This window comes from Thamnophis sirtalis, unplaced genomic scaffold (assembly GCF_051295495.1).
Source record: "Thamnophis sirtalis isolate CommonGarterSnake01/CBP01778 unplaced genomic scaffold, rThaSir2_p1.2 scaffold_2, whole genome shotgun sequence".
Taxonomy (NCBI): Eukaryota; Metazoa; Chordata; class Lepidosauria; order Squamata; family Natricidae; genus Thamnophis; species Thamnophis sirtalis.
Window position 1 is genome coordinate 78,143,002 of NW_028261382.1, and position 27,861 is coordinate 78,170,862.

A 27,861-nucleotide genomic window follows, 5' to 3' on the forward strand; every position below is an offset into this window, starting at 1 on the left:
CCCTTCCCCATTCCCTATAGCCGTGATGGCGAACGTCCATGTGGCATGCAGAAGACCTCCTTGCAGGCACGTGAGCTGTCGCCCCAGCTCAGCTCCGCCGTGCATGGGTGCATGCTGTCAGCCAGCTGATTGGGGGGGGAGCATGGTGCACATGCAGGGGTCATGCGCATATGCCCAGGGGTTGGAAGCATGTGGGGGTCACGTGCAGGGCAGGGTGCATGCACGGGTGTTGTGTGCACAACCACAGTGTTGTGTGGGCATGTGGGCATAGGGCGTACGTGGGGGAGGGGTACACGCCTGGGGTGGGGTGCACGCAGGGAGGTCACATACGCATGTGGGGGGTTGCGAGTGCATGCGCAGGGGGCAGGGCGTGCAGGTAGCCACGCACATTGCATTATGGGTGTATGCGCTTCCGGCCCTCTGCACAAAAACATTAGCCGTCACTGCCCTACAGCTGGAAAAAAGTGGGGTTTCCTTGATGGTTTACTCACAACTAACCATGGTTTATTCAGTTAAGAGCCAGAGGCGACCCCTTTGGGGCTGGCCCCATTATTCCTCCTGCAGGTTTCCATTTCTCTCTACAACAAGCCTTGTCTTGGGAAATCCAACACTCAAGAGGGATGGGGCATTCCTCTGTGTCTGTGGGCATCCAGACAAATAGATAATGCAGATAGTCCTCGACTTGTGACTACAATTGAGCTCAAAATGTCTGTCGTTAAGTGAGCCATTTGTTAAAGGAGTTTTGCTCCATTTTACGAGCTTTCTGGCCACAGTTATTAAGTGAATCACTGGAGTTGATAAGGTAGTAGCCTGGGCGTCTCAATTTTGATCACAAGATCATAGGGTTGCTGCAATGGTTCAAGGTTCAAGGTTCATTTTATTTATATGCCACCCTATTCCCGGCGGGACTCAGGGCGGCGCACAAACCCAAAGGAGGGGAAGGGAAACACAAGAACTACAGCAAAAAGTACAGGGAATTAAAACAACCAATAGCCACACGATTCGAGAGGGGAAGGGAACTCATCGACCCCAGGCCTGCCGACACAGCCAGGTTTTAACGGCTTTTCGGAAGGCCTGGAGAGAGGTGAGGGTCCGAGTCTCTGTGGGGAGCTCGTTCCAAAGGGCCGGAGCCGCCACAGAGAAGGCCCTCCCCCAGGTAGTAGCCAGATGACATTGGCTAGTAGACGGAACCCGGAGGAGGCCTAATCTGTGTGATCTAATGGGTCTTTGGGAGGTAATTGGCAGCAGGCGGTCTCTCAAGTACCCAGGTCCAATACCATGAAGGGCTTTATAAGTGATGACTAGCACCTTGAAGCGTATCCGGAGACCAATCGGTAACCGGATGCAGCTCTCAATGGTCGTGACCTTGAGACATGATCATAAGTATGAACCAGTTGCCAAGCAATCTAAATTTTAATCACACGATCATGGGAATGTTGCAAAGTTCGCAGCCGTGAAAAACGGTCACGTCACATTTTTCAGTGCGGTCGTGACTTTGAATGGTCACTAAACAAACTGTTGTAAGTCGGGGACTACCTGTACCGCTAGTTAGCCCAACATGCTAAAACTTGCCATTTATCAACAATTCCTAGGAACCTTCCCTCACCTCTGCCTTAAAAAAACTCCTCAAAGAGCTTCTCACCTCCAACATATGGAAGTTAAAATAGGAATAATAGATCTACTCTTATGCAGACAGTCCTCAACTTACAAACCATTCGTTTAGCGACCGTTCAAAGCGACAAGGGCCCTAAAAAGTAGTGACTGGTAATTTATCACACTTATGACCAAATCAGCCTCCCCATGGTCACGTGATCAAAATTTGGATGCTTGACAACTGGCAGGTATTCATACCAATTGTGTCATTCCCAGTTTGTAGAGATGCACAGCCCTGGGGGCGCAGTGGTTAGAATGCAGTACTGCAGGCTACTTCTGCTGACTGCTGTTCAGCAGTTCGAATCTCACAGGATCAAGGTCGACTCAGCCTTCCATCCTTCCGAGGTGGGTAAAACAAGGACCCCGATTGTTGGGGGCAAGAGGCTGACTCTGTAAGCCGCTTAGAGAGGGCTGTGACAAAGCACCGTGAAGCGGTATACAAGTCTAAGTGCTATTGCAAAAAGAGTGCTATTGCCATTGATAGATAGATGGATGAAAGATAGATGAGCTGTGGTGGCAGTGGTTAGTGTGCAGTACTGCAGGCTACTTCTGCTGCCTGCCGGCTGCCTTCAGTTTGACAGTTCAAATCTCACTAGGCTCAAGGTTGACTCAGTCTTCCGTCCTTCCGAGGTGGGTAAAACGAGGACCCCGATTATTGGGGGCAAGAGGCTGACTTAGATAGGGCTGTAAAGCACCGTAAAGCGGTATACAAGTCTAAGTGCTATTGCAATTGACTCAGCCTTCTATCTGGGAAGCGGTATGTAAGTCTAAGGGATATCGCAAAAGAAATGCTATTGCGATAGATAGATGATAGATTGAGATAGATAGATAGATAGATAGATAGATAGATAGATAGATAGATAGATCGATCGATCTGTGGTGGCACAAAGGCTAGTGTGCAATACTGCAGGCTACTTCTGCTGCCTGCCGGCTGCCTGCAGTTTGACAGTTCAAATCTCACCAGACTCAAGGTTGACTCAGCCTTTCGTCCTTCCGAGGTGGGTAAAATAAAGACCCAAATTGTTGGGGACAAGAGGCTGACTTAGATAGGGCTGCAAAGCACCGTAAAGCGGTATATAAGTTGAAGTGTTATTTCAATTGACTCAGCCTTCCCTCTCTCCCAGGCGGGTAAAATGAGGACCCAGATTGTTTGGGGGAGTGGGGCAATATGACTTACAATAGCACTTAAGACTTACGCAATATGTATATCTTAAGAGCTATTGCTATTTGCAACCTTCTCAGCCGGCTTCCGACAAGCAAAGTCGGGGGTGGGGGGTGGGAGCCGGATCCGCTTAAGGATCTCAGGCTTCACTTAACAACGGGAGGGAGTCCATTCCCCACCGCGCCCAAAATGGTCATAGAATGGGGCCAACATTTACGCTGCCTCGCTTTAAGAGCTGACATTTTGGGCTCCGTTGCACCGGTAGGTCGAGGACTCGCCGTTTCGGGGACGTGTTCGAATCCAGGCACCGGAGGGGGAAGCGGCAGTTTTTTCCCCCTCCCTTCGCCGGAGTGGAGGCGCGGCTGCCACCGAGCGCAGCACCCAATCCGAGCCGGCGGCGCTCACGTGGACCGGGGATGGGCGCGGGAGGGAGGCGGGGAGGAGCCGAAGCTATCCGCTTGCCGGGGAAGAGGACGGACTGCTCCAGCCGGGCCTCGCGGTACGTGCAGGGTCCCCTCCGGGGGGGCACTGAGGGACGGGGGGGGCTTTCCCCCATCGCGGCCCCGGCTCAACTCTCCGAATCCCCGGCTGGATGGCTTTGCTTTGGCGGGGAAAGAAGAAGCCCCGCAAGAGGCTTCGGGGGGGGGGGGTCCGTTGGTTTCCCCGGCCAACGGTGCGCTCCCTGCGGAGGGCACGGATGTTGGAGATGCTGCGCGCGATGCCCGGGTGGGCGCAGGTGGGCAGAGGCTGGCAGGTGGCAGAGGGGACGGGGGGGGGGCCTCCAACGAGGCGGGGGGAGATTCAAGCCAGCCTCCTACCCCTTCGGCTTTGTGACAAGGGCATCCACTGGCACCTGGGGGGTGGGGGAATCGGCTGGCAGAGGCTGCTTCGTCTTATCGGTCCTTTGGAGAGAACTGGTGCAAGCTGGTTGCAGATGCGCGGTGGCTTTGTGTGCCCCCGTCCCTTCCCCCCCCCCAAAAAAAAATCCCCAGGCTGCCGCTTTGTCTTTTAGGTTGGCAATCAAGGGCCAGGAGACAATTTGGGAATAGTAGAATATTGCTCAAGGTGGCCAAGGGTCTGTTTTGTTAAATAAATAAATAAAACAAGCACATTTTTTAAAAAAGCACACAAACACACACAGAACCCAGCTGCCTTTAAAACAACCACAATCACATTGCACCTGTTTGTATCCCTCAGGGATTTAAAAAAAGAAAGAAAAAGAAACAAGGGAAAAGAAAATTTTGTAATTTGTATTTTTTTTGGTTGAAACTCCCCAGAATCACCGAGAGTGGATGAGCGGGTGGGTGGATGGATGGATGGATGGATGGATGGATAGATAGATATAATGTAGAAATAGATAGATGGATGGATAGCTAGATAGGTAGATAGATAGGTAGGTTGATAGATAGATAGATAGATAGATAGATAGATAGATAGATAGATAGATAGATAGATAGATAGATAGATAGATAGATGATAGATAGATAGATAGATAGATGTAATGTAGAAATAGATGGATGGATGGATAGATAGATATAGATAGATAGATAAATATAATGTAAAAATAGATTGATAGATGGATGGATAGGTAGGTAGGTAGGTAGGTAGGTAGATAGATAGATAGATAGATAGATAGATAGATAGATAGATAGATAGATGGATGTAATGTATAAATAGATGGATTAATGGATGGATGGATAGATAGATAAATATGTAGAAATAGATAGATTGATAAATGGATGAATGGATGGATAGATAGATAGATAGACATATAAATATAATGTAGAAATAGATAGATTGATGGATGGATAGATAGATATAATGTAGAAATAGATGGATGAATGGATGGATGGATAGATACTCAAAAATAATAAATGGAGATACATAGAATCAAGTGGTAGGTTTCTAATTTTTTTTACTACCAGTTTGCTCATGTGCAGGCACGCCCAACACTTCTTCGCATGTGCAGAAGCGTCCGGGGCGGGTGGGCGGAGCCTCCTCTCGCCGCCACTACCAGTTCAGGCACAACCCACCTCTGATAGAATCCTTTGAATTCTCACAAATAAATAAATACTGGGTGATATATATAGAAAACTTTAAATTCTCGTAAATAAATAAAACAAACAATAGTGGGAGATATATAGAAGCCTTTAAATTCAAATACATTCATACATACGGACACCTATTCCAAACTTTCCCCAAACAATTTGCAAGATTTTGCATTTCTATTTAGCAGATATTATCTGCAACCTGTGCATTCATTTTCTTAGCTATGCCAACCTTTAGAATGCAGTCCCTCTATATTTGCATCTATTTAGTTAGCCCTCAATCCGCAACCATTCAATTGGCAAACATTTGAAGTCGGGCACTGGGCGTTGCAAAGAGTGACTTACATTCTCACTCACAACTGTTGCCACATCCCCATTATCACGGGATCAGTTGACAATCAGCATGGATTTAAACGATGGCAATGTCTTCCCAGCTAACTTCTGACAAGCAAAGTTGATGGGGGGACAGGGGGGATGGACTGAGTTCCTTAAAGAACATGTGATTCACTTAACAACCGCAATGGTTTGCTTAGCATCCATGGCAAAAGAAAAATGACGTAAAATCAGGCAGGACAATTGCCTTGCCTGGCAATGAAAATTCTGGTCCCTATTGTGGTTGTATGTCAAATACCTATATATTCTATAACAAGAATCTTCAACCTTGGCAGCTTTAAGCCTGGAGGACTTCAACTCCCAGAATTCCCCAGCCAGCTTGTTTGGGAATTCTGGGAGTTGAAGTCCTCCAGGCTTAAAGTTGCCAAGGTTGGAGACCCCTGTTCTTTATTAAATGTTTTTATTATACATTTTCCTATATAATACATCACAGCTTCAATTTTACGACAGTCCTACTCTTTCTGTCTCTTTCCTTCTCCTTCCCTCTCTTCCCTTCTCCCCTCCGCTTCCCTCTCCTTCCCTCTTTCCTTCTCCTCTCTCCTCTTCTCCACTTCCCTCTCCTTCCCTTTCTCCTGCTGCTCAACTCCCATCCACTTCCCTCTTTCCTTCCCTCTTCTTCGGCCTCCTTTCTTCTCCTCTTCCCTGAGTTTTTCTCCCCTCCACGTCCCTCTCTCCCTTCATCTCTCCACTTCTCTTTCCTACCATCTTTTTCTTTTCATTATTGTATATAAATTTCCATTTCCCAACAAAGCACAGTATATTTTCCAGGTATCGTCTCTTTCAAATATAACTAAATATTTTCTTGAAATTACATTAGAAGAAAACAAACTTAATATCCACATGAACAGTGTGTTGATAGCAGTAATAATCATAATTATAGTAACACATTGATAATATTTATTCTTCATATCAATAACTTTTCATTATTTAATTAATCATTCTCTTAACCTTTTAATGTCTATCTGTTGCTTCTATTATCTCACTATTGATAGACACATACAGTCGTCTTTCCGTTTCAAATCTACCATATTTCTCTTTTTTCCCCTCAAAAAAGAGATTGAAAATCTGAATACACCAAATACAGCATTTTTTGCCTCCCGAAACCCTGCCCCCTTCACAAAAATTGACATGCATAGTCTTTAGGAGGCTTTCAGAGTGCTCCTGAGGGCTGGGGAAGGCAGAAATGTGCAAAAAACAGGTCTTTTTTGCTCAATTTTGCCCCCCTAGCCCCTAAGATCACTCAACAAGCCTCCTAAAGGCTATGCACACACACACCCTTTTTTTTGACAAAAAACTGGCCACTTTTGGGAGGTCTGCAGAGTGCAAAACTTTTTTTAAAAAAATTGCCTCTTTAAAAACTTGGTGCGTCTTATACTCGGTGGGTCTTATGCTCTGAAAAATATGGTACTTAATACTTGACTGTTGTTATATAACAAATCTAGCAGTGATAGCAGTAATAATCATAATTATAATAACATATTGATAATATAGGCATATTAAAAAAATAAGCAGTAGCACAAGTTTATTCTTATGAATGGAACAGATCTTTTTGGCCTGGTCTAATTATCTGCCCAATTTTGTTGCCCTCTTAACAGGCTACCACCCCACTGTCACCCTGGCGCTGCGTTGTTTGGACGGCGTGTTCCTTTCTCCTATGGAGAATGACTTTGTGGACAAAATCATGGAGGAACTGGACCACTTCCTGCTACAGAACCAGCTGGAAAAGTAAGATGCTTCTATTCTGACCAAGGCCTCCCCAAACCATGATGCCTTGTCCCGACAAAAAACCCTTTTATTAATTGACTGTGAATCCTGCTCATTCACATCCAACAAAGTCTTTCAAGGGGGGATTTACAGCCACAAACCTTATCTGGCTTGGAGAGCTGCCAGGCCGACATCTGCAAAACTTGGCAAGGAGTCTCGGAGAGTCACGAACCAATGAAACGAACTAATTGTCTCCTGCAAACTCCACTCCCCTGTCGCTCCTCTTTTATTTCCTCTGGGAGGGGCCATTCATCGTCCACCTGTGGCCTTACTCCCAAGTCAACCCCTGTCCTTGAGCTGTTCCCTTTGTCTGGCAGCTCTGCGCATATGCACACTGGGGAAAAGCTCCAGCTGTTCTTCTGCCCCAGTGATCTCTGACTCTGAAGGCAGCTGATAATTGTCAGACGGCCCTGGCCCCATCTCTACCTCCGACACAGAGCCCTCATCAGAGCCTTCCCCAGAATCTAGGACTGGTCCATGTTCCTCCCCAACCTCCTCACTGTCTGTCACCAGCTCCCCTGGCAGGTCACAACAGCTTAGAGCCAAGGTGGCGCAGTGGTTAAATGCAGCACTGCAGGCTACTGCTAGATCAGCAGTTCAGCGGTTCAAATCTCACCGGCTCAGGGTTGACTCAGCCTTCCATCCTTCCGAGGTGGGTAAAATGAGGACCCAGATTGTTGGGGGCAATATGCTGACTCTCTGTAAACCGCTTAGAGAGGGCTGAAAGCCCTATGAAGCGGTATATAAGTCTACTGCTATTGCTATTGCTATTCTCTCTCATTGCCCCAACCCAACGTGAATCTTGGTCTTCCTGTCTGGATGGCTGCAGAGCATTTTCCGGTAGAAAAGCTCATTTAAAAAGGGATTGAACTGTTAAGATCCATGAAATTTACCTCTGCTTTTTAAGAGATTTTTTTAAAGCAAGGCTCTGCATGATATGTTCCTCTTCTACCAAACTTGGGTTTCGCTTCTGATTCGCATGCCTTTTATTTATTTATTTTTAAAAATCTTACTTTTATTTATATATTTGTATCCCACCTTTATTATTTTTACACAAGGCAGCAGGCATATCCAGCTCACCTTTCTCCTCTTTTCCACACAACAACCATGTGAAGTGGGTTGGGCTGAGAGAGAGAGTGACTGGCCCAAAGTCACCCAGCTGGATTTCATGGCTAAGGCAGGACAAACTCACGGTCTCCCACTTTCTAGCCTGGTGCATTAACCACTAGACCAAACTGGGTCTCTTTCTCTCTTCTTGTGGCTGCTAATTTGTCCCTTTCTTAAATAAGAAAGCCAGCATATTGAAGACATTTCTGCGGTCATGTGGCCAGCTGTTAGCTTCCCACCAAAGTGGCACCTATTTATCTACTCACATTTGCATGCTTTTCTAAAGTGGTGCGGTGACCTATAGGTGGCACTCTCGCCTCACAATCAGGAGGCTGTGAGTTTGATCCTAGGTAGAGGCAGATATTTCTTTCTCTGGGCACAATGAGAACTTATCTGTTGAACAAAACTCTGTATTGGCGACAGGAGGAGCATCCGGCCAGTAAACACTCATCTGCATTCCGTTGCCCAGACTTCACCCCACAAGGGATTATGAGGTGGTTAAAAGAAGATGATTTGCATGCTTTCCGAACTGCTAGGTTGGCAGGAGCTGGAGCGAGGATTGGAACTCACCCTGTCTCGCGGCGCTCAGGTCTCCAACCTGGGCTACTGGCTTTCCAGCTGACAAGCCCAGCATCTTAACTGTTGAGTCACTGATGCCGCCCTTTCTCGAGGGGAACTGATTTTATTCGGTGTCTTCCTTCCTTGCAGAGTCCTCTTGTTTCCTCCTCTATCTAGTCGCCTGAGATACTTGATCCACCGAACCGTTGATGATGTTGAGCTCCTGAGCAGCTTTTCTGTTGGAGAAGGATGGAGGAGGAGGACAGTGGTCTGTCATGCAGCAGTCAGGTGGGAGGCTCCCGTTTTTTAATGGCTGACTTTCAGCGCTAAGAACCAAATAAGAGGTTTACATGAATAAATAAAATGTAATTGTTTTTAAAAGTAAATTAAATGTATTTATAATAACAGGGTTGGAAGGGACCTTGGAGGTCTTCTAGTCAGTTAGGCAGGAAACCTTACACCACTCCAGACAAATGGTTGTCTAATCTCTTCTTTAAAAACTCCAGTGTTGGAGCATTCTGGAGGCAAGTTGTTCCACTGATTAACCGTTCTAACTGTCAGGAAATTTCTCCTTAGTTCTAAATTGCTTCTCTCCTTGATTAGTTTCCACCCATTGCTTCTTGGCCTGCCTTCGGGTGCTTTGGAGAATAGCTTGACTCTGTCTTCTTTATGGCAGCCTCTGAGATATCGGAACACTGCTATCATGTCTCCCCTAGTCCTTCTTTTCATCAGACTAGACATACCCAATTCCTGCAACCGTTCTTCATATGTTTTAGTCTCCAGTTCCCTAATCATCTTTGTTGCTCTTTTCTACACTCTTTCTAGAGTCTCCACATCTTTTTTACATCGTGGCGACCAAAACTGGATGCAGTATTCCAAGTGTGGCCTTACCAAGGCCTTATAAAGTGGTATTAACACTTCACGTGATCTAGATTCTATCCCTCTGTTTATGCAGTCTAGAACTGTGTTGGCTTTTTTGGCAGCTGCTGCACAAGGCTGCCTCCTATTTAAATGGTTGCCCACTAGTCCAATCAAATGTAATGGTTATTTGACAATAGCGATATATTTGATTTGATTTGATTAAACTTGTATGCCGCCCTATTCCCCGAGGGGACTCAGGGCGGCTAACAAACCAAATAGGGAAAGGGGGAGTACAAAAGACACAAGACAAAACAAATACAAAAAAAAAAAAAAATAAAAAAAAAAAAAAACAGATTAAAACTCATCAACAGCCACAATCATTCGAGTGGGGTTGGGAACTCATCAGCCCCAGGCCTGCTGGAACAGCCAGGTTTTAACGGCTTTGCGGAAAGCCTGAAGGGTGGTGAGGGTCCAAATCTCCACGGGGAGATCGTTCCAGAGGGCCGGAGCAGCCACAGAGAAGGCTCTCCCCCGGGGGGGTCGACAGTCGACACTGGCTAGTTGATGGAATCCGGAGGAGGCCTAATCTGTGGAATCTAATTGGTCGTAGGGAGGTAATTGGCAGAAGGCGGTCTCTCAAGTACCCAAGTCCGATACCATGTAGTTACCCAATGTACACTCAATTCACATGATCTTGAGTCTATCCCTCTGTTTATGCAGCCTAGAACTGTATTAAATTAAATGAACAAGAGATTAAGATTTAATTTTAAAAGCAATAAATTAAAAATAAATTAAATGAATTACATTAAATGAACAAGTGATTACGATTTAATTTTAAAAACAAATTAAATAAAAAGTGAATTCAATGTATTAAATGAATAAGATTAAGATTTTTTCTCTTTAAATTTTTATTTTATTATATATAATATAAAATAAAAATAAGAAAATAAGAAATTAAGGGCAGGAAAGGGAACGGGAAAAAGGGGGTGTGGAATACAAGGGGGAAGAGAAAAAGAAAGAAAAGAGGGCATTAACTTACAACTTCCAATTTTTTGGGCTGGAGGGTGTTTATTTTGTATTGAGCTAGGAAGAGTTGGAAAGTGGAAGAGATTAAGATTTTGATTAAGAGATTAAGATTTTGCTCAAAAGCCCATAACTGGCAGAATGAACATAATTTACATTTTTTTCAAGCAAGATCTTTCAAAAAGAGGATCTGAAACATTTTATTCCCCAGAGTTTAATGTTTCACAGCAATTTGCCATATTCTTTGCATTCAAAATGTTAAAGGTGTGTCAGTTTTTTCGCAAGTGAGGAATCCTTAAGGTAAAGGTAAAGGTCCCCCTCGCACATATGTGCTAGTTGTTCCTGACTCTAGGGGGCAGTGCTCATCTCTGTTTCAAAGCGGAAGAGCCAGCGCTGTCTGAAGACATCTCCGTGGTCATGTGGCCGGCATAACTAAATGCCAAAGGCTCACGGAACGCTGTTATCTTCCCACCAAAGGTGGTTCCTCTTTTTCTACTTGCATTTTTACATGCTTTGAATTGCTAGGTTGGCAGAAACTGGGACAAGTAACGGGAGCTCACTCCGTTACGTGGCGCTAGGGATTCGAACCACTGAACTGTCGACCTTTCAATCGACAAGCTCAGTATCTTGGCCACTGAGCCACCATGTCCCTAGAGAGGAATTCTTAAATTTCCCCAAATGAGGCAGCATAGAAGCCATTTTGTTTTAGAGTTTCTATAGAATCATAGAATAATGGGGTTAGAAGGGACCTGGAGGTCTTCTTGCCCAACCCCCTGCCCAAGAGAGGAGACCTGGGTATTTCATACTCGATCATCCTTTTGTCCCTTTTGCTTGCTTACGATTAGGGACAAGCAAAGATCTTATTCTACTTTTACATATCCAATGTGAATTATATTGAGAAAAAAAAAGCAGTAATCAGCAGTCACTGGCCATTTTTCTATGAGACTCTGGAAGGATTATGGCCCATGTCGCCACTATACAGCTAGCAGATGCCACTGGATTCTTTAATAAAACAGACTCTTGATTTTGTCTTAGTTTTTTGTTACTGTTTCTGTAAAAGTTTTTTATTTTCCAATTTTAAAATACATACATTCCATCTTTCCTTAAGCAGTGTGTCGTCTGGGCATATATATTTCTGTGCAACATTCTTCCATAAATTATAATACATTATACAGTTAAACTTTATAAATCTCTTCATTTCTGTCTTAACATGTCTTCTAGGATATCTTCTAATATATGTACAATAAGCACTCATCGTTCCTATCACCCATCTCTTCCCACTTATAACTGCGTGTCTGTAATTTTGTTGCTTGTAACTTTACGATTTATATTGATATTGATTCTCCTTACAACTTATTTGTATCCTATGTCTATCAATAAATGTTATACCTTATGATTCTTGATGAATGTATCTTGTCTTTTTATGTACACTGAGAGCATCTGCACCAAAGACAAATTCCTTGTGTGTCCAATCATACTTGACCAATAAAAAATTCTATTCTATTCTATTCTATTCTATTCTAGTTATAATGACATTGATTATACTTATTTTCATCATACTCATGTTAACAATTATCATTTTATACTTATCTCTGTCTTAATACATTTTCTATTCTTCTTTTTATCATCTTCTCTTATTTCCAAATTCCTTTTTTGTTCTCTAGCCATTGCTAAAACACCTCCCATATCATATAATAATCAAATTGCTCTTTCTCCTTAATTGTCAGTGTTAGTCTATTCATTTCTGCACATTCTAATATTTTCCTAATCACCTTCTCTTCAGTAGGAATCTCCACTTTTCCAATATTGTGCAAATACATATACATTAATTATTCATATATTAGCCGTCATGGTTTTGTAGTCAAAATTGGATGCATTTGGTCTTGGAGTTCTAAAGCATTGACCTGTCTATTTATTGGTGTTTCGGATTCTTCTCTTGGATTTAGGTTGCCGGATGAACCAGATTGCCCCAATGGTGTTGTTGAAGCTTCTCACTTCAACCACCCTCCCCAGGCCAGAAGCAGAGGGAGCCGATCCAGAGGAGGCCCACGGCAGATGGAAGCCTTGGCCAGCAGTTCCCAAGCCCGAAGAGGCAATGGCCGGCCTAGAAGGCAGCCCCCCAAAAAGCCAGACAGAGCTCTCTACGTCCCTAGGGCCATGCGGAAGAAGCTGGAGGACACGGGACAAGGTAGCTCCATGGAAGCATTTGAGAGTGGATTGCATTGTATGAGCAGCAACAAGGAAGAATGTCAAACTTCTGGCAGTGAAAGGATTCCAGATGGACGCAGGTTATCCAGCAAGACGGAATATGAAAACACAAAGTCCCAACCCCCACCCAAGCAAAGACATTCAGATGTGGAGTCTGCCAATCAAAGTGGCAGAGGGGCTCTGGGCTGCCCAGATGTCTCTTTTTGGAAGGATGCACCGAGGGCGTCTTACCTGGAAAAGCGAGAGAACATGAAGGTGGCCACATCAGTATCCAAAAGTAGTCCGAACCTATCTGAAATAGGTACGCAATGTACAGATGGCAGAAATATTTTTGTCCCAGAAAGCGGTGGGAACTCAGGTCTCCCAGAAGAACTGATGGAGACTTTTGTTGACGCTCTTTCAAAACTAAGTGGACACTCAACTTCGCCTGAAGGCCAGAAGATCAAAAGTCCAAATGTTCAGAATTTGAGCACAAAGCCGTTCTTTCTTGAAGGTTTGGATAAAAGTGGCCAGGATTCCATTCTGTTAGGAAGCGATACATTCCTTCCTGGAAACAGGGAGACAAGTGCTTCAGATGCTTTTCTGTTGAAATCTACTCAGGACTTACCCCTCTTTGGAAATGACCAAAGGACATGTCTATGTGCCGACGGAGGAGAGGAGTGCAAACTTCTCCCAGAACTGGGAACGAGAACTGTAGAGTCCTCCAAGGACCACAGTGAGTTGCCGGCGGAAACCCAGCTTCAAGATTGCACCGTTGCACTTCTGTTGGAGTCTGGCCAAGCCCAGGCACCTGGACTTCTGAAGGAAGACTTCCTGAGATGGGACAGTTGCAAAACCCCATCTCGGCTCAATCCTCAAGCTGAACCCTACTTGCACCCCTCTGTCCCCAATCCCAACAAAGCCAAGCTACAGTTTGAAAGCCAGAAGAAAGAGCCGGTAGGCCTGGAGGGGCATCAGTGGCCGGGGGTCGAGCTGTCTGCTGGGGATAGGAGCACGGGTGTCTCTTCAGCAGAAGGGAAGAGCAGCGTATTTGAAGATGATTGTGGGACAGAACTCTTGCAAGAGGTAAGAGCATGGTGTCATTATTTGTTTCCACGAGACCTGGCTTTATTTCATGTAATAATTTTATAAGGGGGCTCAGTGGCTAAGGCACTGAGCTTGTCGATCGGAAAAGTCAGCAGTTTGGCAGTTCAAATCCCTAGAACCGCATAACAGAGTGAGCTTCTGTTACTTCTTCCAGCTTCTGCCAACCTAGCAGTTCGAAAGCACATAAAAATGCAAGTAGAAAAATAGGGACCACCTTTGGTGGGAAGGTAACAGCATTCCCTGCGCCTTCAGCATTGAGTCATGCCGGCCACATGACCACGGAGACGTCTTCGGACAGCGCTGGCTCTTGGGCTTTGAAATGGAGATGAGCACTGCCTCCTATAGTTGGGAACGACTTTTATTTGATTTACAGGGAGTCCTTGAGATACGGCCACAATTGAGCCCCAAGTCTGCCAGGCTTAAAATTGCTTTGCTGGCTGGGGAATTCTGGGAGTTGAAGTCCACCAGGCTTAAAGTTGCCAAGGTTGGAGATTCCTGATCTAGACCAAGCCATGTGCGATCCACACCAATCACCCTGCGGAATGAGAAGCATGAATTGAGCAGCTGTCTCAATTTAAGAAATATAAAAAAATAACTCTGAAACCCAAGTTTCTTCTTTACAGGGAGTCCTCGATTTAACCTCAGTTCATTTAGTGACCATTCAAAGTTGCAATGACAACCGAAAAAAGAGGCCGATGACCGCTTTTCACCCTTGTGACTGTTGGGCCATCCCCATGGTCATGTGATCAAAATTCAGATGCTTGGCAACTGACTCGTATTTATGACGGTTGGAACGTCCCGGGGTCATGTTTTTGTGACCTTCGACAAGCAAAGTCAATGGGGAAGCCAGATTCACTTAACAACCTTGTTACTAACTTAAAAACTACAGTGATTCACTTAACAACTGTGGCAAGAAAAGTCGTAAAATAGACCAAAGATCACTTAACAAATGTCTCAGTAACATAAATTTTGGGCTCAATTACAGTTGTAAGTCGAAGACTACCTGTGCTTTTTATTTGTGTGTTTGTGCTTGTGTGTCAACTATTCACTGACTGACTTGACACACTGCAGTAAACCAGTAAACCATCGTCTATTGCAGTGGTTCCCAAACTTGGCAACTTTAAGACTTGTGGACTTCAACTCCCAGAATTCTATTGAATACACCAGGTTCACGGGAAGTTGTTCTGACCCAGCTCCCCAAAGACAACAAACTCTCTGACATAAACTCAAAAGATTCCGTTATTAGGAATGCCAACAGCCCTGGGCAAAAGGTTTCTCTCTCACCGCAGGCTAACAAGTCTGTCTGGCAGGAAGATGAATAGTTGTCTGCCACATCTATTCATCTCCGCCCCCTGCCTTTTAACCCTAGAGGTGGGGCCTTGCTAGCAGCGGTGGCTCTTCTGTCCCAAGGACCGGCTCATAGATTTCCACTGCTCTCCTCTCCTCTGCCTTCTGTGCACCTGTGCGTCAGGCCCAGGATCCAGCTTTTCCTCCTTTTCCTCATCAGCCACCTCCAGACCTGGGGGCTGTTGATTCTCTATCTGAGGGCTGACAGAGGCCCAGGCTCTGCCTCTCTCTCTCTCTCTCTCTCTCTGACAGCTCCATTTCCTGTTCTCCCACTGAGCTCTCAGGTTGCCTTGATACTGACCTCGACTCCCACGCCGCCTCCTCCTCTAATTTGGCTGCTGGAGCCAACAGGCCACAACAAAAGTGAAATCCATGGTATTTTGTAAAGTACCTTTCTGATTTTAGCACACTATTTTCTGTCCTTCTCAAGGGGAGTTTTGTTCCACAATAAGCATTGTTTGCACCTATGTTATTTCCTGGCGGAAAAATATATATCAGGTCTTGGGTTATCATGAACAGCCAACCTGCTGTTTCTCAGTGTGCTGTCTGCCCATCACTTGGCAGAGATTATTCCCACGCTGATCCTTTCTTTGGGAAGTGAAAAGTAGTACAAAATACTTAATACACAAACATGATTCTGTCTTTCTTGATTTGATTCCATTTTTTTTAATCCACTGCAATTGAACAGCATTTTATTGTTAATGAATAATTATTCTCCTAGGGATTCAATCCGCGTAAAAAATAATATTTAAAGATATTGAAAGTCTTTTAAGTGCAGGGAAAGCAGAACTATCTTAAGGAGTATCGTTGTTATTTTAAATATTTTAAATAGAACCGAATTGTTTATTGGCCAAACGTGATTGGACACACAAGGAATTTGTCTCGGGTACATAAGCTCTCAGTGTACAGTGGTGGCCCAAATTTTGGAAAACCTTTTGGGAAAAGTGTATTTCTAAAACTAGCTAATAACACCACTATTTTTTTAGTAGTAGTACCATAAAATTATACACAAATCAAAAGATAATTTAATCAATAATGTAATGCAATAACTCTTATGAAGGATTTGTTATTAGAATAGCAATTATAAAGAAGAAATGATATATACAAAAATTATCACTGTAGAAAAAACAAGAGATACAAAAATTATCACCGTGTCAGTTAATATTTCGTTGGGTAACCTTTAGCATGAATTATGATCTTACAACGTCTTCCCATGGAGTGAACCAAGTCTTTTAGTTCTCCAACCAAGATTGAATGATTGCTTCTATTAACTGGGTTTTATTGCTGGGTCGTTTCTGACTAACAAGTTTCTTTAGTCAGTTCCATAGATTTTCATTTGGGTTAGGTAAAGGTAAAGGTTCCCCTTGCATATATGTGCAAATCATTCCGGACACTAGGGGGCAGTGCTCATCTCCGTTTCAAACCCAAGAGCCAGCACTGTCCGAAGACGTCTCCGTGGTCATGTGGCCGGCATGACTAAACGCCGAAGGCGCATGGAACGCTGTTCCCTTCCCACCAAGGTGGTCCCTATTTTTCTACTTGCATTTTTACATGCTTTTAAACTGCTAGGTTGGCAGAAGCTGGGAGAAGTAATGGGAGCTCACTCCGTTACGTGGCGCTAGGGATTCAATCTGTCGAACTGCCAACCTTTCTGATCGACAAGCTCAGCATCTTAGCCACTGAGCCATCGCGTCCCTCTTCAATTGGGTTAAGGTCTGGGCTATTCCCAGGCCATTCCAGCAGTGGAATATGATTATCTTGGAACTCCTCCCCCAAAAGTGGTGTTATTAACCATCAAACCTCAAAAATACACTTTTCCCAAAAGGTTTCCACAATTTTGGCCACTATTGTACATACAATCAACAAAGTGATAAATCATGATCATAATCATAAAATACAATCATCATAAAACATAAGATGCAACACTCCATGTTAGTCATAGGATATACATAAGCAATCTACAGAAATCATAACAGGATACTAAAAAGAAGCAACTGACATAAATCATAAGGTACAAAAAACAACGTTATACATTCTGTGTATTTTCTTGTTTAAAGTTTTTACATTTTCAACAATGTTACAGAGGCTTTTATCGAAATTGCTGGTCCACTTTTACTCCTCCAAAACTATTTCTGGGCTTTTATTCTTTTTGTGGGATTGGAGAATTGCTCTGTGAATGCTAATTAGCAGGAATTTATTAGTCAGTAGATGGCCATATGAATTATAATTATAGAGATTGAATTCCAACATGGTATTTCAGCTGTTGCTTAAAATGTTTAAAAACACATCCAGAATGACGACTGCCTAGTTTTGCTGATTGTGGCTTGTGTTGATTCTTACTGTGTAGAAGTGAAGATGTAAAGGTGGGGTTTTTTTGCTCTTTTTTTCCAGATCACGAATTATTTGACCATAAAAGACATAAGCATTGAGAAGATTCAGTTTGATTATTCCAGTTATGGGGAGGCACAGATCAACGAAGGAGATTTTGGCCATGTGCTAGAGATCTATGATTTTTCCCCATTGCTAAAAACAGAACATCTTATGGAGGCCTTTGCAGATTTCCAGTAAGTGGTGGTTTTTCCTGTTCTGGACCGTCCTGAAAGCAGAACATCCTTTCTGCAGGGGAAATGCGTTGTAACTTTACAGAGACGTGAATGTAAAATTGTAGGACTCAGAAATCCATCATAGCAGGTGTCCAAAATGTCTGTCTGCCTCTGCAGAGTTTATTTGGCTTTTATACAGTTTCAACAAGTGCCTGGTTCTACTAATTAGGTGAGCTCATAGATAGTTGAGGTAATTGGTTACTAAGGCGCATGGCAGTTTGCTGCTCATGCCTGTACGTAACCTTTGTATAACCTCTATATAAAATATAGAGAATCTGTGGAGTCTCAGTTATCCAAATCAAGGATCTCAAACAGTGGTGGGTTTCAAATTTTTTTAGGTAGGTGTGGCCTGCTTTGTGGGAGTGGCTTGCTGGCCATGTGACTGAGTGGGAGTGGCTTGGCAGTCATGTGACAGGATGGGCATGGCCAACTTGTAAAATGTGGTGAAACTCACTTAACAACGCTCTTGCTTAGCATCCAAAATGTTGGCTCAGAAACTCTGGCATTTGGAGCACTCAAGTCTTAAAGCTGTTAAGTTACAAAACCCTTCTTGCACTCCTAAACTTTAGAAAAAAAAACTCCAGGGGTGTTCAAACTTGACAGCTTTAAGACTTTAAGGTTTAGATAGGACTCTTAGAGGCGGGTGGGGTGATTGGTGAGCCAGCCAATCAGTGAGCAGTGGGCAGGGCAAGCATGGTGCGGACAGGCGGAGAGAGGGAGCTGGAACCGGTTCTAAACAGCACAGTAGATTTGTGGAACCTCTTCTATAGAAGAGGTTAGAACTGGTAGGAACCCACCCCTGGTTTCCACCCTTGGCAACTTTAAGACTTGTGGACTTCAACTCCCAGAATTCCTCAGCTAGCAAACCACAAATAGTGATTTCCATTTCAATCTCTTAAGTGTTTTAAGAGCACTCCAATGGCCTTCCTTGACTTAGCTCAAAAGCCTGACCAATATATCCCAAGAAGATTAGGAAGAAAATAACAGTTAAGCTGAGTTTGCTTCAGTGGTGAAATTCAAAATTTTTCCCTACCGGTTCTGTGGGCGTGGTTTGGTGGGTGGATCATGTGACTGGGTGGGCATGGCCAAGTTTTTTTTAAAAAAACTTTTTAAAGCATTTTTTAACTACCGGTTTTACTATAGGTAGTAAAAAAATGCTTTAAAAAATTTAAAAAGTTCAGACGATCGCAGGGCATAGCTGATTGTCACAGCTGATCGTTGGAACCTTTTAAAAACTCTTTAAAAACATTTTTTAACTGCTGGTTCAGGCAAACTGCCCAGGACTGGTAGCATTTCACCCCTGGTTTGCTTCTTGTAGCTAGAACTAAAACCCCATTTTTACAAGGTTAGACATTCTTGTTTCTTCCTAACAGCCCTGCTTGAATGGAGGTCTAAGCAGTCAAACAGCCTCCCTTAATCGTCCTTACCGCATTATGCAATGACGGATTTGCAAAGTTAATTATGCAGCTTATGCAGTCTTTTCTTTGATGGCGTTGGGGGAAAAATGGAGATTAAATAGAATACATTCTTCAGGACACCTACTGTTCATCCCTTGATTAGGGCAATGCCTCTATGAGCTGACAGATAATTGGAGGCCAAACCAAAGAGTTGGGTATGTGGCAGGCATAATATTTTCCCCTAATTAATACACATGAAGGGTAGGCTGGTGAGATCTTGCAGGGAAATGCAGCACTGAGAAAAGAAAGGGGGAAAAAATCATAAGCTTTATTTTCCTCCAGCAATATTTGAACAAGGATGACCTGACCATTCATCCATGCCTTGCTAGAATCCTTAGGAAAGATAATTTATTATGTTAGTTGATTGGTTTCACTTGATTGCTGTAAGGCTGTCCAGAGCAGCGGCCATCAACTGGTGGTAACCAACATAGACTTGATGCTAACAGAAGGCACCACAATGAAGCTCTGGACCAAACCAGTTTAATTTTGTAGAAATAGCATATTTTCTATTGATTTGTTTGTTTTTGGATGTAAATGGATTGTACATTGGGTAATATATCACTATTGTCAAATAACCCGATTGGACTAGTGGACAAGCATTGAAATAGGAGCCAGCAGTGTGCAGCAGCTGCCCAAAAAGCCAACACAGTTCTAGGCTGCATACAAAGTGGGATAGAATCAAGATGACGTGAAGTGTTAATACCACTTTATAAGGCCTTGGTAAGGCCACACTTGGAATACTGCATTCAGTTTTGGTCCCCACGGTGTAGAAAAGATGTGGAGACTCTAGAAAGAGTGCAGACAAGGATGATTAAGGGACTGGAGACTAAAACATATGAAGAACGGTTGCAGGAACTGGGTATGTCTAGTTTAATGAAAAGAAGGACTAGGGGAGACATGATAGCAGTGTTCCAATATCTCAGAGGTTGCCACAAAGAAGAGGGAGTCAAACTATTCTCCAAGGCACCTGAGGGTAGAACAAGAAGCAACAGATGGTAACTAATCAGGGAGAGAAGCAACTTAGAACTGAGGAGAAATTTCCTGACAGTTAGAACAATTAAATCAGTGGAACAGAAGTTGCCTCCAGAAGTTATGAATGCCCCAACATTGGTAGTCTTTAAGAAGATGTTGCATAGCCATTTGTCTGAGATGGTATAGGGTTTCCTGCCTAGGCAAGGGGTGGGACTAGAAGACCTCCAAGATCCCTTCCAACTCTGCTATTGTATTGCATTGTTCTCTCCTGCAGTGGTCTGTGGACCACCGGTGGTCTGCGAAAAAATGGTGGTGATCTGCAGAAAAATTATTTGCATTTTTTATCTTGCACTAAATCGGGTCCTGAAATTACAGCCCCTGGACTGGATATGTACAGAGAATGCTTGTGTTGCTGCAGAGAGTCTTCCCTTTGGAGTCTTTTTGTGAGGGTTGGAGAGGGGCAGAAATTCTGACTTGGCTTCAGTCTCCTGATGAGGGACTTTGGGCGAAGGCTAGAGGGAAGCACCACTGGTGGTGAAGAGCGGGAAGGCCTTGTTCCAGTGGGACTGCATCATGGCCTGGAACTGGCTGACCATCTCAACCCGCTGAGCCTCCAAGCGCAGGTACCTGGCTTTGCACTCCCACAGATCTTCTGTCTGCTTGGAAAGCCTATGCTGCTAGTCCTCATTGAGGTGCTTCTGCTGAGCCTCCTTCTCAGTCGTCAGATCTAATTTGAACTGAGCTGTTTTGCCAACTCTTTCTAATGGTGGCTGCTTAGTTCCAACAACTGCTACCTGTTGGGGCCCTAAGGAACCCAGGTGGGCAGGCAAGGAGTGGCTGGGAGGGGAGGGGCAAGTAGGGGCTGGTGACATCGACAGCTACTTGTTTTTACTAGCAGTGTCTGAAACTCTATTCGGGTGTTTCTACTAGCAACATTCTTTCTCTCTAGCTGTACATTCTGCTGCACTACTTTCTGTCTCCCACCAGAGATACCCCTAACAACCCTGGTCATTTTGATTTGTTTTATCATAAAATGCTATTATTATCTCAATCTGACTCCGTCCTCTGCCTACAGTCAAGTACTGCTCAGTAGTCTCCTTTAGTTTAGAGCAGGGGAGTCATATTGGCGGCCCGCAGGCCTGATGGTCACGCACAGGCCACGCCCATCCCAGCTCCGTGAAGGGGGAAAGCATCACGAAATATCACGTGATGGCATTGTGATGCGGCGTGTTTGACACCTGTGGTCTAGAGCTTTGCTTCTAACCCTGCCTGCCAGATATTTTAGATATTCTAAAATATGAGCCGTGGTGGCTCAGTGGTTAGAGTGCAGTACTGCAGGCTACTTCTGCTGCCTGCCAGCTGCCTTCAGTTTGGCAATTCGAATCTCACCAGGCTCAAGGTTGACTCAGCCTTCCATCCTTCGGAGGTGAGTAAAATGAGGACCCAGATTGTTGGGGGACAAGAGGCTGACTCTCTAAACCACTTAGAGAGGGCTGTAAAAGCACTTAGACTTCTATACTGCTAGTGCTATTCTATATATATCCCCTTCTTTTGTACTTTGTTTTTAAAATTAACTGTGATTTCTGTATTCTCATGTTGGCCTATGACCGAATAAAGAAAAACCTAACCATATGTTTCCCAACCTTGGCAACTTTCAGTTGTGTGGACTTCAACTCCCCAAATTCCCATCAGTGGACAAGCTGGCTCTGGAATTCTGGGATTTGAAGTCCACATGCCAGGAAATGAACAAGGCTGGAAATATTAGTCTAGCCACATCACCAGATGCATCACGCCTGCTGAAGTTGTACCAAGACAGCTTCGCATGTGGGAACCCATGCCACCCCATTTTGAAACCTCCATATCAGTGGTGGCATTCAGCCGGTTTGGACCGGTTCGGGTGAACTGGTAGTGGCGACCTGCGGTTGAGGGTGGACCCCCCACCTGCCCCGACTCTATGCCGTCCTATTTAGCCATGGTTTGTAAGCCACACGCACGAGCAAAGTGCATGCGTTGGAGGCCGTGCACATGCGGGGAAGGTGTGTGCGTGAATAAAATGTGCGCCCGCGTTCATATTTTTGGTGTGCGGCAAACCGGTGGTAAAAATATGAGAAACCCACCTCTGCCCCATATCGCTGAGTTCGGTGTTACTCTCTGCTTGCGAGCAACCCAGCGCCTCCCGTTCTGCTTACTGGGCAGGAATACAGAAAACGCTTGGAGGGAGATGAAAGCGTTGGATCTGCTTTTGCATGAAATCTTACTCCGATGAAACTATGACACTTAAAGAATTGTAACGCTGATCTGTCTCTTTCAGAGAGAGTGGATTTAAGTTGCAGTGGGTTGATGACACTCATGCCCTCGGGATCTTTTCCAGTTTGGCAGCAGGTAATTCTGTTTGTCTGTCTGCCTGTCTGTCTGTGTGTACATGCACATATCTTTCCCTTTAGTGCGCAAACTAAAAGCCTGCCGTTGCTTCCTATTTAATGGGTTTGAACATTGGGCACTATCTAATAAAATGAAATTCAAAGGTGAAAATTGAATTGAATTGAATTTATTGCACTTATATGCCGCCCTTTTCCCCGGAGGGGACTCAGGGCGGCTCACAATCCAAGTCAGGGAAGGGGATACAGATAAGGGATAAAAAGACAAACAAAACAATACACAATTTAAAAGCACACAACAACCATACCATTCAAGTGGGGGGGGGGGCAAAAGCTCTTTAGAGTAAGGTTCTACATTTAGGCAAGAAAAACAAAATGCACAGGTACAGTGTACGTGGTACTTTGCTCAACAGTAGTAACTGTGAGAGGGATCTTGGAGTCCTAGTGGACAACCATTTAAATATGAGCCAGCAGTGTGTAGCAACTGCCAAAAAAGCCAACACAGTTCTAGGCTGCATAAACAGAGGGATAGAATCAAGATCACATGAAGTGTTAATCCCACTTTATAATGCCTTGATAAGGCCATACTTAGAATACAGCATTCAGTTTTGGTCGCCACGATTTAGAAAAGATGTGGAGACTCTAGAAAGAGTGCAGAGAAGAGCAACAAAGATGATTAGGGGACTGGAAACTAAAACATACGATGAATGGTTGCAGGAACTGGGTAGGTCTAGTTTAATGAAAAGAAGGACTAGGGGAGACATGATAGCAGTCTTCCAATATCTCAGGGGTTGCCACAAAGAAGAGGGAGTCAAACTATTTTCTGAGGGTAGAACAAGAAGCAATGGGTGGAAACTAATCAAGGAGAGAAGCAACTTAGAACTCAGGAGAAATTTCCTGACAGTTAGAACAATAAATCAATGGAACAGAAGTTGTCTCCAGAAGTTGTGAATGCCCCAACACTGGAAGTCTTTAAGAAGAAGTTGGATAGCCATTTGTCTGAGATGGTGTAGGGTTTCCTGCCTAGGCAAGGGGTTGGACTAGAAGACCTCCAAGGTCCCTTCCAACTCTGCTATTGTACTGTATTGTATTCGATGTTGATGTGTTATCCTCCCATCTCCCTCTGCAAATTGGGTTGTAAGAACTACTTAAGCCATCATACACATTAAGTGTGTTGGTAAAGCCACACTTGGAATACTATGTCCAGTTCTGGCAACTGTGATATAAAAAAGACGTCAATACTTTAGAACAGGGGCGTCAAACTCAAGGTCCGTGGGCCACATCTGGGGCGCAGGGGGATTAGATCTGGCCCGCGGAGCCGCCCTGGAAACAACAGACTGGCCCACAGTGTGCTTGCCCTAGGCCCCCAGATCTGTTTTTGCTGTCAGAGGGCTGCAGGAGACCGTCGCAGCTGAAAATGGGGCCTGCTTCATTTTTGCTGGGCCCGGGAGGGTCCTGAGCTTCGTTTTCACTGGCAAAGTGCTAGCCAAACAAAGTCCTAGCAAAATTGAACCCCACCCCCAGCTCCACCTGGGGTCACCACAGGTGCCCCTAACACGAGTGACATTGAGCTGGCCACACCCACCCTGGCCATGCTCCCATGGCCAGGCCAACCTTCCCCCAGAGGTGGGTTGCTCCTGGTTCGGCCCGGTTCAGCCGAACCGGTAGCGGAACTCAGGCCTGGGTTGCAGAACCGGCAGCGACCTAGGCCTGCCATGCCCCCGAACCCGTTCCCACGCTGCCACTGGGCTGCCACCCTTTTGGTTTTTAGTGATTGTGCGTGCGCAGTTCACTGTAAATTGTGCTGCGCCTGCGCAAAGAACAATTTACATTGAACAATGCACTCACGCGCAGCATGCATCAGGTGGGCTGGGGGAGGGGGTTGCAAACCTGTAATAAAGCTGGCAGCAACCCACCCCTGCCTTCCCCCCGAGGTCAAACACAACCCTCATGTGGCCCTCAGTGAAATTGAGTTTGACACCCTTGGTCTAGAACAGACTTTTCAGACACAAGGCCTGTGGGCCAGATCCTGGGTATTCTTGGGCTACTGCAAGTGAATGCCCAGGTTCCTGGGAACAGGGAAAGGCCCTGTACTTTTATCACCCCCCAAGACAACCTCTAATAACTCTCTTAAATGAGACCGACCTGGAGCATTGAGCTCAAAAGTATCTACTGTGAATTGGTATCTCGAAGGATTCTCTCTCATTTTTCAGCATCTCAAGCCCTGGAACAGAACTATACCTCTGTCAAAATTCGGCCCCTGATCCATGGAACGAGACAGTCGAAAATCAAGGCACTTCAGCGACCAAGTAAGATATGTAACTGGTTTGGCATGTCTCCTCCTAAAAGCAGTGGGAGACTTGTTTGACTTCTGTGCAACTAGAGGTGGCTTTGTGTCACCTTCCTTCTAAATTCTAGCGATGACTTCCCAGCACTAGGAAAGTTCTTGTGGGAGAATAGAATAGAATGGAATGGAGTAAGAACAGGAACAGGACAGAACAACAGAACAGAACAGAACATTTTTTTATTGGCCAAGTGTGATTAGACACACAGGAAATTTGTCTTCGGTGCATATGCTTTCAGTGTAGATAAAAAAATTACATTCACCAAGAATCATAAGATACAGTGCTTAAAGATAGTCTTAGGACACTAAATAAGTAATCAAATTATACTAGAAAACTAAATAAAACAGTATAAACCATAAAGATACAAGCAACAGGTCATAAGTGGGAGAAGATAAGTAATAGGAAGGAAGAGAAGAATAATAGTAATACAGTCTTAGTAAATAGTTTGACAGTGTCGTGGGAATTAGCTGTTCAGCAGAGTGATGGCATTCGGGAAAAAACTATCCTTGTATCTAGTTGTTCTGGTTGTGTCTAGTTGCAGTGCCCTAGAGCAGCGTTTGGTTAGATGGGCCAAAGGAAGGACCAATCTCTCTCTTTTTCCTTTGTTTGGTTTCTGTGTGCAAAAGAGGAAAGCACCTTTTCCACCTGTCATTTCTAGAAGGTAATGATTTAAAAATAATTTTGCTAATAAACTCGTGTCCTGCATTTGAGATGTTGGTGTCTCCGGTAATTTCACAGGTGGCACAGAAACAAAGATGGCTAAGAAACTTCTGAAGAGGCTAACAATTTTTCTGGCTGTCTCACATCTAGAATATTTGGAAAGTAGCTAGGTCTTGTTTAGTTTAGGGAAACAGTTAAGTTGGGATTTGTTGAGAGTATCTATGGTAATAATAGTGAGTGATGCGGTGGCCTAGAGGTGGAGATCTTGCCTCACAATCAGGAGGCTGTGAGTTCAATCCTAGGTAGAGGCAGATATTTCTCTCTCTGGGCACAATAAGAATTTATCTGCTGAATAAAACTCCGTATTGGCGACAGGAAGGGCATCTGGCCAGTAAACACTTTGCTAGCTTCATTCAGTTGACCAGACTTCCCCCCTCAAAGGATTATGGGGGTCATTAAAAGAAGATGATGATCGATTATCATAATAGGGTAAAACCGCTTCAGAAAGGCTACTTACTTTTAGCATCCTGGGAAGCAGTCTTCACTGCTATATAAATGAACTGTGTGTGAAAGTTTAAAATGTCATGGCTCTTCCTTTTGAAACTGATGTCTGGAAGAACGACTGTAGTTTAACATCAAGATTTGAAGAACTTTTTTGATATATATTTGTTGATAAATATAACAACGAGAAGATGTTGTAAGAAAATAGATTAACAGAGTTGGAAGGGACCTGGTAGGTCATCTAGTCCAACTCCCTGTCCAAGCAGGAGACCTTACAACACCATTTCTGACAGATGGCAGTCCAGTCTCTTCTTGAAAGCCTCCAGTGATGAAGCTCCCACGACTTCCAAAGGAAAGCTGATATGATAAGGTTTTAGGTTTAGGTTTTATTCAACTTGTATGCCGCCCTATTCCCGAAGGGACTCAGGGCGGCTAACAAAACCGGAAGGGAAGGGAACAATACAAAAGGAAGAACAAAGACAGACAACAATACAGAACCAGTTTAAAAGGTCTCAACAGACACATCAATTCGAGTGGGGATGGTACTCAGCAGCCCCAGGCCTGCCGGAACAGCCAGGTCTTGATGGCTTTATGGAAAGCCTGAAGGGTAGGGAGGGTCCGAATCTCCACGGGGATATCGTTCCAGAGGACCGGAGCAGCCACAGAGAAGGCCCTCCTCCGGGTGGTCGACAATCGGCATTGGCCGGCAGATGGAATTTGGAGGAGGCCTAATCTGTGGGATCTAATAGGTCTTTGGGAGGTAATTGGCAGGAGGTGGTCTCTCAAGTACCCAGGTCCAATATCATGAAGGGCTTTATAAGTGACGACTAGCACCTTGAAGCGTATCCGGAGACCAATAGGCAGCCAGTGCAGCTCGCGGAGGATAGGTGTAAGGTGGGTGTACCGAGATGCACCCACAATCGCTCGCGCGGCTGCATTCTGGACTAGCTGAAGTCTCCGAACACTCTTCAAGGGCTGCCCCATGTAGAGCGCACTATAAACTACGACTTGTTGGCAGTGTGATTGGTGACCAAACAAGAATCAAATTTGAATCTCGTTCTAATTTGGTCGGTTACGACTGAATTGAAACAAGCCGTAATTCATTGCATTAATGGTATAGTGGCAAACTGTAGCTTGCTGAAAAGCGTATGATTAATTTGCTTTAGAACCGAATGGGGGGAAATATATGAACCCAAAGTTCACTCAGCTTGTTCATGTAGCTCAGTGGTTCCCAAACTTGGCAACTTTAAGACTTGTGGACTTCAACTCCCAGAATTCTCCAGCCAGCTCTGAATTCTGGGAGTTGAAGTCCACAAGTCTTAAAGTTGCCAAGATGGGAACCACTGATGTAGCTGGAAGTGACGATATAATTTATAAAGTCCTCTACGTTTAGATTAGATCTGATCTACGTGATTAAATAAAATGATTTAGGGCTTTAGGCCAGGCTTCCTAAAGCGGCTCCTCCAATTCTTTTCCAATTCTTCTATTCCTTCTCTGCCATCTTTCTCTCTTTTTCCCCCCTTCCCCAGAGCTCCTTCAGCTGGCTAAAGAAAGACCCCAGACAGATACAGCAGTAGCCCGACGACTAGTAACCAGAGCCTTAGGATTACAGCGCAAATACCAGCAGAATTCCGGCTGCCAAGGATTGGAATCGGCAACCACCAACCTGCCAGATTAAAAACCAGAGTGGTTTGAAGTGACTTGGGGTGGCATTAAAACAATGTATACAACCGTG

The 27,861-nt window shown here is 44.5% G+C and overlaps 1 protein-coding gene across 1 annotated transcript; it reads left to right on the forward strand.

Annotated features, from left to right (window-relative positions):
* The first annotated feature begins 3,201 nt into the window (after positions 1-3,201).
* R3HCC1 (R3H domain and coiled-coil containing 1) lies at positions 3,202-27,861 on the forward strand. Its single transcript, XM_087706178.1, has 8 exons — positions 3,202-3,314; positions 6,852-6,981; positions 8,836-8,973; positions 12,516-13,842; positions 17,602-17,774; positions 22,554-22,624; positions 24,834-24,929; positions 27,656-27,861. The coding sequence occupies exons 2-8, from the start codon at positions 6,911-6,913 to the stop codon at positions 27,802-27,804; spliced, it is 2,025 nt and encodes a 674-aa protein (XP_087562304.1). The 5' UTR covers positions 3,202-3,314; positions 6,852-6,910; the 3' UTR covers positions 27,805-27,861.

What these genes read in the sequence shown, in the direction of transcription:
- R3HCC1 (XM_087706178.1), top strand. Translation starts at nt 6,911, where the DNA reads ATGGAGAATGACTTTGTGGACAAAATCATGGAGGAACTGGACCACTTC. An exon ending in GAGGCCTTTGCAGATTTCCA is followed by an intron (nt 17,775 to 22,553) that starts GTAAGTGGTGGT and finishes TGTCTCTTTCAG; the next exon opens with AGAGAGTGGATTTAAGTTGC. An exon ending in CAAGGCACTTCAGCGACCAA is followed by an intron (nt 24,930 to 27,655) that starts GTAAGATATGTA and finishes CCCCTTCCCCAG; the next exon opens with AGCTCCTTCAGCTGGCTAAA.